The sequence below is a fragment of the Nelumbo nucifera genome, chromosome 2 (genome assembly GCF_055504915.1).
Source record: "Nelumbo nucifera cultivar China Antique chromosome 2, China Antique-T2T, whole genome shotgun sequence".
Lineage (NCBI taxonomy): Eukaryota > Viridiplantae > Streptophyta > Magnoliopsida > Proteales > Nelumbonaceae > Nelumbo > Nelumbo nucifera.
Window position 1 is genome coordinate 62,895,439 of NC_142650.1, and position 10,989 is coordinate 62,906,427.

Consider the following 10,989-nt stretch of genomic DNA (forward strand, 5'->3'; position numbering starts at 1 on the left):
AAAAAAAAGTTAAAAAACAAATATTAAAACGCCCGATACGCCCCTACCGGCGTATCGATATTTTGAACCTTAAGCTTAACAAATAGACAAGAACTTATCCTACTGTTTGCATAATCACTTAAAGTAATACCTTTATAATTTCTGAATGGACAATCATTAGAAACTTATAACATAAAGATAGAAAAGACTACTTTGCCCTTGATTTTTCTTCAAATTTTCAAAATATAACATTTCTTCAAAAGAAAACCGGGCAATCTAACCATCCTCCACCCAGATCTATCCTAACAATTCTATATCTAAAGTCCCAAAACCGTATCCACCCAGATTCCTACTACTTTTGCTTAACTTTTTTGATAGAAATTTCTGAGACTACATCTCTCTACTGAAGTCCCAAAATCAGAATTTCCCATTATGTGAATCTTACGTTTTTATTCTTTCTACCTATTTGTCTATGTTTCTTGAAAGGAACAAAACAACATCAGAGAAACAAAGGTTTGATTGGGAGGAAAAGAAAGGTGTGCATTAAGGTGAAGGATTATGATAGGAATGTAGAGACGAAGATGATGGTGATGATGAGGTGGGGTACATGGGAGGAGTTCTTCCTCAAAGGCGTTGTTCTTAGGGCCTATTCGTTTGCTCTAAAGTCTGGCATCTGAAAGTTCAATAATTATATTAAGAGGTATATTGGTATTGGTGAACTTTTCTTTTCTCTGAATTCTGAATGCAAAGAATGTTGTTCTGAATTCTGAAAATTATCAAATATCCATTTTGACCCCATATATGAGAGTTTTTATTTGTCTTTTGGGGGTATCATTGGAAAACAAAAAGTTGTATGATTGCATTTTAAGAGATAAGAGATAAGAGGAAATGAACAACCATTTTTCTCTTAAAGCTAAAAGATTCATCTTAAGAGATAATAGTTAAGAGAAAACAAACAAACCCTTAGGCATGGGAAAACCACCTCGGAGCTTGAAACCTCCAGAGCTGGAGAAGTTTTAGTATCTTCTAACATGGGTATTTCTTTCTTCTTTTTAAAATCTTTAGACATCTAATCAAAATTAAAATTGGATATTTTGTTCCCCCCTTTAATAATGAGTCAATAAATGCATATGTATCGAGTTCTTAGATGAAGAGCCATGTCCCAAATTAGAGATAGAACAATAACCGCTTGTAGATGAATGGTGAGACTCATCGTTAATTCCCCCATCTCCTTGGATCCCCCAATATGTTGGTTGTACCTACCTAGGAATCTCATTTGCTTTTTCATTGAACATCACTAGATTCTCCCAGTTCCATTGAGAGGGAATCTTTGGTTCCTAACGCATGACGAAAACTATGGTTGAGCTTGATATCGTGCAAGTTACACGTCAATAAGAAAAGACCTAGAATCCACTAGGTTGAAACTCTGGTAATGCACTAGAAAATTAGAGAAACTCTGAAGAAATTGTTTTTGAAATTCACTACCTCTAAACAAAGGCTTAGGGTCCCTTTTATAGGCCTTGAATTACAAACTTACTCAAACTAGGAAACCAATTCCTAAGGAAACAAATAGGAAAGGAGACAACTCTTACACCTTTCCTAACTAATCTAAAATAAAACAAACAAATAAGAACTCTACTAAGACTAGGGAACTCAAAAAAAAGAAACAAATAAGAAAGTTGAGTGCTTCCGTGGGACTATGCATTTTCATCATTTCAATCATTTTTTAGGCAGTTTCTTCCTATCCAATTGCTCCATGTATTTATTTGCAAGCTGCTCTACATCATTCCCCTCCATTTGAAAGAAATGTGTCCCTGAGTTAATCTTTGGATAAGATGGACCATTAGATGGAAAGTATTCATACAAATCAACAACATTAAAAGGTTTCAGAGATATTCATGTCCTTAGGAAGATCAACAACATAAGCATTGCTGTTGATTTTCCTTAAGATCTGGTAGGGACCATAATTCTTTGGCTTCAATTTGCTATAGGTACCAACAAGAAACCGCTCCTTACACAAGAACACCATTACCTGGTCTCCTACACCAAATACCTTCGCTCGTTGTCGCTAACTGCTGCCTTGTATGTAGCATTGGACTCTTCTAGCTTCTATTTCACCTCTGCTACAGTAGCTTGGTAATGTTCAGCCATGGCTCTAGATGCGACACTCGTGCCAGAAACATTAGGCAACTTTACCAGATCTAGAACATGCTTGGGCTCCTTTGTGTAGATGATGGAGAATGGAGATCTCCCACTGTTTGGGCTTGTCACCATAGATGCTCCTAATCAAATTGCCTAGAGTTTCGTTTACTACCTCAGTTTATCTATCTGTTTGAGGATGTGTTGTGCTATTGAAGTTAAGTTCAATATTGAACTACTTCCATAAAGTCAACCAAAAGTGAGCTAGAAACTAATTGTCCCAACTAAGGTGATAGACTTAGGCACTCCTTGCACGCACAATCTCCTAGAAGAATAATTTTTTCACATGTGCTACATCAGTAGTCTTGTGGCAAGGAATGAAATTTACCATCTTTGAAAATCGATCGACTACCATGGACACAAAATATACTCCTCTTTGATTTCTGGGGAGTCCTAACACAAAGTCCATAGATAAATCCTCCCAACGTTCTAACGGCACTGGTAGAGGCATGTAAAGACCTGTGTTTTGAGATTGCCCCTTTGTGACTTGCTAGACAGGGCACTTTCTCAAATAATTTTTGACATCCTTCTTCAGTTGAGGCCAATAATACCTTTCTTCCATGCTATTGATTGTCTTGTCTCTGCCAAGATGGTCATCCAAACCTCTAGCATGTAATTCACGAATCACCTTGTCTTGTAAGGATGTTCTAAGGAGACACAACTTGTTTCCCTTGAATAGAAAGCCATCATGTACAAGAAAATCACCAATAAGCTGTCTAGTGATATGTTTCTCCCATATGTTGCCAAAATCCTCATCAGTTTCATAAAGATCCTTCAAGCACTCAAACCCAACAACTTCATTACTTATAGTGATGGGTAGAGTGAAGCGTCTGTTTAATGCATCTGCTACACGGTTCGTAGCGCCAGATTTATGTTTGATAACATAATGAAACTACTCTAAAAAAGTTGTCCACCTGGCATGCATCTTGTTGAGGTGTTGTTGATTTCTAAAATACTTTAGTGATTGGTGGTTTGAATAGATCACAAACTTCTGTTGAATTAGATAATGCTCCCAATTCTTAAGAGCTCGAATAACTACGTACAACTCCTATTCATATGTTGACCACTTCTATCATGCCTCGTTTAATTTATCATTGAAGTAGGCTACTGGTTTACCTTCTTGAGATAGAGCACCACTGATTCAAACCCCACTAGCATCACACTCTAACTCGAAGACTTTGTCAAAGTCTGGTAAAGTTAGTACTGGTGCAAAATATAACCTCTCCTTGATTTCAGCAAAGCTTCTTTTATCCTCTTCTATCCACTTGAACTTCCCTTTCTTCAAATAGTTGGTGATGGGGGACACAATGCTGTTGAAATTTTAGATGAATCTCTTGTAAAAAATGGCCAAATCATGAAAGTTGTGTACCTCCGTCACAATCTTTAGAGATGGCGAATTCCGAATAGCCTAGATCCTTTGATCATCCATATGTATCCCATCAGCACTAATTATATAACCAAGGAACACCAATCTATCGGTCATGAAGTGACACTTTTTTAGATTGACATAGAGCTCATTCTCCTATAGTGCCATTAGTGCTTTCTGTAGATGTTTTATATGATCTCCCATAGATTTGTTATGGATCAAAATATCATTAAAATAGACCACTACAAACTTGTCAATAAAGGGTTTGAGTACCTAATTCATCAGCCACATGAACGTGCTAGGAGCATTAGACAGTCTGAAGGGCATCACCAACCAGTTATATAAGCCCTCCTTAGTTTTGAATGATGTTTTCCATTCATCGCCATGCTTGATACAGATCTAGTGATATCCGCTCTTCAGGTCAATTTTGGAGAACATATTGGATCCTCCCAATTGGTCCAACTTATCATCCAATCGAGGAATGGGAAATCTGTATCGGATGGTGATCTTGTTGATGGCATAGCTATCAATACATCTTCCAGCTTCCGTCCTTCTTTGATGTTAGCAACGCAGGTGCTACACAAAGGCTAATGCTCTCTCAAATATGCCCTTTTTCAGCTCCTCCACTTTCTCTCTTAGGATCTTACTCTCCTTTGGGCTCATCCAGCAATGCGGCAGATTTGGCAAGGTGGTACCAGATATCAAATCAATCTGATGTTGGATGTCACACATAAGGGTAGATGGTCTAGTTCCATAGTTAGGGCCTTGAACTTGTCCAATAGGGATTGCACCTACTCTAGAACTTCACGATCGGGCTCTACCTCACCCCTGATCACCAAAACAAATGTATCCTTGGCCTCCTTGGCATCTACAAAAAAACTTAAGTTCCAACGAAGATATTGAAAGGAAACACTGTCTCTCCACTTTAGAAGCTTTGGGTGCGCCTCCCTTTGGTATAAGAGCAATCATCCTATTCTCCTATTTAAACAAATACATATTTTGTCTTCCTCTATGTGTAGAATCAACATCATATTTCTATGGATGCCCTAACAACACATGACATGCATCCATTTCTACTACATCACACGTGACAGTGTCTTTATAAAGTTTACCCAAGGAGAGAGGAACCTTATAGATTTCTGTCACCTGAATGCCATTCTTGATCCACCTGATCTGATAGGGGGCCGGATATGGTTTTGTTGTCAGCTACAAGTGATTAACTAGCAGCTGACATAAGGGTTATTGTTGGTCCTGCTAGTAGAAGCTCTAGCCTAGGGTTTTGAGCCATCCCTTGCTTGAGTCTTTATAGGTTATGCTCTAGAATGAGATGTGTAGGAGATCTAGACTCAAAGTTTGGTTGTTTGGGCAGGGGTGGAGCCACGAAGTGGCAAAGGGAGCCATGACCCCAGGCTCCTATGCCTTAAAAATCCTCACAATCCCCGTCTATATCCCACTCAAGGTTCAAAATATGGATACACTCCCATATGACAAATGGGTGTATCAGTATTTTATACCACTTTTTTTTTATTGTTTTTTAGTTTTTTTTTTCAAAAATAGGGTAGAAGTGTAGGTCTTAGGCCTGCCTACCCCCTAAAATGTGTCAAACGCCCAATATATATATATATACGTTTGGAAAAAAATTCTTGTGCACCTTACCTCATGTTTTTTTTTTCAAACAATTGAAGTTTTTTCACTATGAAAAAAAGGGAGAATGACGGTTCATCCCAGGGTCAGTTTTTAGGCCCAAAAGTACAGTTGGGGTGGGTGCCAGCTCGGAATTGATGAGGACATTGGTGTATAAAATGTGGATTTTTGACATTTTAAATGTTTATAGCTGTGCATTGGAATTCAGAAATTTGGACCTATCCGATACTTTTCCAAAAGAAATTGTCTATCTCAATTTGACAGCGTGGACACATTAATTCACAGCATGGGCTGTTGAAAGTGAGAAAACTTTGGCCATTGGGAGCGTTATGGGGCATGACAAATTGACACGTTAACCCATTGAATCCCCTGTTCGTCTTTTTGGTGAAAAGAAGATACAGGACAATTACTCTTTTACCCCCACACCCATGGTAGCGTGTCATGCCCAAGAACGTTTCCAACAGCCCAAGTTTCCTGGTTGAAGGTAGGTATCCAAGTTTTATAAGGGCTATGGGAATAACCAATAAAGTGTAGACACGTCAGCCCTCCTTATTTGTATACAAAACTCTTGTCTACACTATTGATTGGTTAAGTATCCCGTGGTTAACGCCTTTGTTTCAGTTATCTGCGCGCCTTTGATTGCAGTTGTAGAGATTGGAAAGACTGAATCTTGGTTTGTTAGAAAAAAAAGAAAAAAACATGACGGGTATATGAGCTAATGACTCATACTTAAATAACACCCATTTACTTAATTAGTACCTCAATTCAAAACAGTATCGTACTGGAAAACAGCAAGAAGTACAGTCACATTGACAACACAACCATACAACCCTAGAAAAAGAAAAAAAAAAAGCTAAAAATTATAGGATAGACATCCTCCATTGCTCCTTCTATACGTTATTGTTCTAGGCTTCTAGTTATAGTTCTAGCTAAGGGGGGATCATTTTGATTTGGGCAAACACAGTAGTTTATTGTAGCAACTTTCTAGTGGATTTGTTGCAGTAGCATGGTCCAAAGGGCGCTCACTTGATTCTGCTTCAACGTCTTCTCGCAGCTGTTTCTCTTTGGGCATTGAAGAAGACAGCAGCCACAGGAAGCCCCAGATCATTCTCCTCTGCGAACTTTCGAGTGCTGAAGTGGTCCCTTGAAGCAGGTGGAGTGATTGTTTGTCTTCGTTTCTGCTTGAAGAGAACAAACACAAACCTGTGGATCCCAATGGTAGGCCTTGGTATCTCATAGCTCACCACCTCTCTTCCTGTTTAATGGAGAACCCACAGTTAGTTTAGTTTCATCCCATTCTCTCTCTCTCTCTCTCTCTCTCTGAAACTTACCGAACGTAGCATCTGTTGTTCCTGGGATGTCCGTCACTATCCTGTAAGAAGGAGAATATAATGCAGGGTGAGCTTAAAATCTGTGGATAAATGGAATACAACAATAAATATAGTTTCTCTTTTTTCCTTCTTGTCTTGTTAAACCCATTGATCTAGAGATCATAATGAACGCCTCTCTGTGTACAGAAGTTGATTAAGGATGCTCCTTGTAATGCTTACACATGTTTGGGTTCCTCAGTTGGATGGTGTAATTGGTACTTTTTGGGTGCTAATCCAAGTTCTTATCAGACAGTGCAGACCCAAGTGACAGAAACAAGTACAAGGAATACTCACTTGCACCTTAAGAGACCCATCACCCACCCTCTCTTTGTAGGTGTAGGTGTGGGGGAGATGTGAAGCAGCATATCATGAGAGCTAGGTAACAAGCTCAATTCTGTTAGAATATTTTCTAGTTCATATTTTGATTGTATATATATGTTACTGTTTCTTCTTTGGAAGGTGTATTTTAGAGTATACCAGTGCAGGTGCTCCATCAGATATGGATCACTAGGGCCAGGAGCATCTGGGTCTGTCATAACCTGCAAATGAAGAAGTTGGATTTGTTAAAAAAAAATATATACATGTAGAAAAGAATGTTAGGTGGTTTGAGTATTATTATCTCAATTTCTGTATATATATATGAAGGAAAAGTCAAAAGAATAAAGAGGAAATATTGAAGAAAAATAACTAAGGGATGTAAAATAATACCAGTGTAAAGAAAGTTCTCATATCACCTCCCTGAACCTCGACCCTAGGTTTAGTGGTTACAGAGGAAGGATAGAACTCGTGGCCATTGTAGACTTGCTTGTTGGAGTTGTAAGTCACAGTCATCTTTACTGTTGGAGAAAATGAATCAAGAACATCTCCAATTACTTTGCCAACAGTGAGAGGCTCTAACAATTTTGCATTGTTTGCCATGACTGAGAAGAGAGAGGACTGAAGGAGAGACTTAGGATTTGAGAGAATTGGATAGGGAAATGTTTCTCTGAAGGCTTGTTACTGGGTATGAGAGTGGAAGCCTCATATTTATAGGGAGCGGCGGAGTTGGTTCTTACTTTGTAATTACTTCTATAAGAAGATTTTTCCTAACTGATGCTTTTGTGAATTTTGATCTTCTCAAATGACGTGTTCATTTGTTCTCAAATGACGTGTTCATTTGTAGCACAAATCAAACTAGTTAATCTAAAAAAAAAGAAAGAAATTCTGCATGTGGATCTACACTAAGCTAGATGACAGTTTTTCTCTTTTTTTTTTTTCTTTTTTTTTTTGTTAATTAAACGAGTCAAAGAGAAATTATTTCAAGCTCCTGTGAGAGAACATTCTTAATATGGGAAAGATGTTTCTCTTTTTCATTTAAGGTAAAGGGAGAGAACCCATTGAGGTGTTGCTGAAACTGCCCAAACTATACACAATAAAGGAATTAGAAATCCGAAAGATTCTCTAACGAGGTTGGGAAGCATAAAGGGACTCCACCACAAATGCACCAACTATATGTGCTCAATTAGTGCTCAGATGTCATTTCAAGTAAAGAGATTCAAGGGAGTTCTTGAAATGGCAAAAGAACAGGTGGAGTTCTATTGATGGAAATGTATAAAGTGCTTCTCTGAGTTCCCACCTCTGGACTTCATTTGATAATTCTAAATGCACAAACTCATATTTCACCTTTTCTCCTTTCTTAGCATAAAGTTTGATTTCATTTTATTTTTTTAAGTTTTTGCTTTAAGTAGAATAATAGGGGTACACATAACCAGTGCTTCTATACATGTTTGGACCCACAACCAGATCATGGCTTTCATCTTGGAGATCTCCTAAATCAAGAAAAAGAAAGCAAGATAAAATTGAAGTTCCTTATGATCAAATCATCTTAGCCGTTCATTTTCCTCTATGAAATGAAATTTGTGTATTTAAATATTAATAACAGTCTAGCATTGTCATGTCAAGTGTAAAGAGGGGTTCAATTTAGATTTCTTTGGGTGATTTTCCCAATTAAATTTAGCCACATGGGATGCTCATTTGGCCAATCAGATTCCTCCATCAAGTCGGTGAAGGTCTGAATTAGCTATAATTCACTTGCGAGCTCATTCCATGTCAGCATAGCCATAACCCATGCACATGTATTGGATCTTTCTCTGCTGGCTAACTCAAAGAAAGTAGGATTTATTGAACATTTTCTAGGCTACTAGTCTATTAGTCTCCTAGCAAAGAGATCTAGACGACCCAGGAATCTCTCATACATGTGAAAGTTCAATAATGGAGGCTTAAAGTTGAAAGAGCTTCATCTGTTTTTTCTACTACTCCATCCAACTCCTTTCATGGGGGGTATCAGAGCTTTATAAGCCCAATATCCCTTACCACATGGTGTAACAGAGACCTTCTCATGTGTCAACCCTACCCTGTTTATCACTTATTGGCTGGAATCCTGGAATGGTCTTGAGAGGGGTAGACTGGGTACGATCTTAATTTTTGACAATCTTTTTGCACAAAGGGATAGACTGATGAACTATACGTAGCACAACCCATTAGGGCTGTCAGTTCATTGGGAAAATTCGATAGACACACCTGACTCAATTATATAGGATTTTGGTCTTCATTATATGTTCGAAATTTTCAATTATAATTGGGTTTTGATCTATTTTAGGCTATGTTCGTTTTAAAGGAAAAAGTAGGAAACCTTTACAAACCTTGTATGGGTTTCCTGCCTTATCTTTCCTTTCCCTACTTTTTTCTTCAAACCAAATACACCCTTACTTGATTCAACTTTCAAGTTGAGCAACACCCATACCAATCATGGTTTTTAAAACTGACCCGGAGACTGAACCGGTTAGGGGTCTAGTTACCGGGTTGAACGGTCCGGCCTTTTGAATTGAACGGTTGGCCTGTTCTGACAAAAAATAAAAAAAAAATTAAAAAACTAAAATAAATAAAAAATGGTCAAAACCGTTTGAACGGTCAGCCTGTTCTGACAAAAAAAATAAAAAATAAAAAACGGTCAAAACCATTCAAACGGTTAACTGCCCGGTTCAGCAGTTTGTTGACCAAAATCAACATTTTTTTGAAAAAATCCGGTTTTGGGGGAAAACAGAACCGGTTACCTGACCTGACCGGTTCCTGGTTTTTCTGGTCTGACCGTCCGATCTGGTCTGATTTTGAAAACCATGATACCAACTATATATTGACATATAGCAAAGGTGCCTCCAGTCTAATGCCTATTTTTTTTTCTCTTTCACCATAAAAAAAAATACTTCTTTTCGTGATATACTATGAGGTCAGTCCACCCTATAAACTTTAGTACAATTTATACAATTTTATGGAGTTTGAAATCAACCCCCCAGTTTTCCACAACGTTCAACAGTACATCCTCACCGTGTATTGGGAACAACTCCCAATGACGCTTCATTATTTCTAGTATTATCATCAGGAGATATTTCCAATATATGGCGAGAATATGCTGTGGGACATTGTGGGAAACTATCTTGTGGGGATGATTTGAACTCAATTTTATGATGTCTAACTATATCATTTTAACAAATAAGTATGTTTATTATCAAATTAATTACCTGTTAAAAATATAGCTGTTAATTATAATCAGGTCTCATGGATCAAACCTGATTGCCCCGATTTGGTTCAGAACTGGCTGTGCATATTTAGTTATCGGGTCATGGGTAAGGTCTACCTTGATCCAAACCAGACCCGACCCATTAACAGCACTACTCACTATATGGATTTGGCGACATGGTTTGAGGTTGAGCAGTTGAGTCATGATAATGTGAAGTTGAATAAACTTGAGATAATTAAAGTTCCAGGGGATCCCATTGACTCAGTAAATTGGGTCTGTCTACATGGAGGCCGGCACACCCTTGTGAGAACACTGAGCAAGCATTCAATAAACATTTCGAAAGCTGACTTACAAATTTGAAGGGTAGGCTGGGGCTATTTATGGGACAGGTGTCCAAAAATTTACTGAGTGCTTATTCAATGTGCCCAAATTCAAACTCCTCTGTATAGGACCCACGTGATGGGTTTGGTGACTCCAACGAGTTTTTGCTGTTCAGTCTAAACGGATGGTTTGTCAAATTCATAAATGGCCAAAACCATTCCCGGGTCAAACGGTTCGACAGTTCGATTGTTTGGGTCAGTGGTTCGTTGACCAAATTAACATTTTTTGACAAAATATAGCGGTTTTGGAGTAAAACTAAATCAATTAGGTAACAAGTTCTTGGTTTTTCTGGTCCAATCGTCTGCTGGTCTGGTATGGTTTTGAAAACATTGGTTTAGAGTTTCTTTTAAGATTTATTAAAACATAATTTCTTGAATTCTAGCACAATTCACAATTTTGTAGAGAACAAAAGGTTCAATAGTCTATTTTAGCTGTTTTATGGCCTTATATCATGGATGCAAATACATGATATAAGGCTCCTTCCAAACTGAGAC

General features: G+C 38.0%; 1 protein-coding gene across 1 annotated transcript; it reads right to left on the minus strand.

Annotated features, from left to right (window-relative positions):
* Nucleotides 1–5,917: 5,917 nt before the first annotated feature.
* Nucleotides 5,918–7,555, minus strand: LOC104607693 (protein SELF-PRUNING-like). Its single transcript, XM_010273385.3, has 4 exons — nucleotides 7,267–7,555; nucleotides 7,036–7,097; nucleotides 6,520–6,560; nucleotides 5,918–6,443 (listed from the first exon to the last, which is right to left on the minus strand). Exons 1-4 carry the CDS (start codon nucleotides 7,474–7,476, stop codon nucleotides 6,226–6,228), a joined length of 531 nt encoding a protein of 176 aa, XP_010271687.1. The 5' UTR covers nucleotides 7,477–7,555; the 3' UTR covers nucleotides 5,918–6,225.
* Nucleotides 7,556–10,989: the final 3,434 nt, after the last annotated feature.

Coding starts and splice junctions, on each gene's coding strand:
- LOC104607693 (XM_010273385.3), bottom strand. CDS start 7,476: ATGGCAAACAATGCAAAATTGTTAGAGCCTCTCACTGTTGGCAAAGTA. Junction 7,098..7,266: donor TGAGAACTTTCTTTACACTG/GTATTATTTTAC, acceptor CTTCATTTGCAG/GTTATGACAGACCCAGATGC. Junction 6,561..7,035: donor CTGATGGAGCACCTGCACTG/GTATACTCTAAA, acceptor TCCTTCTTACAG/GATAGTGACGGACATCCCAG.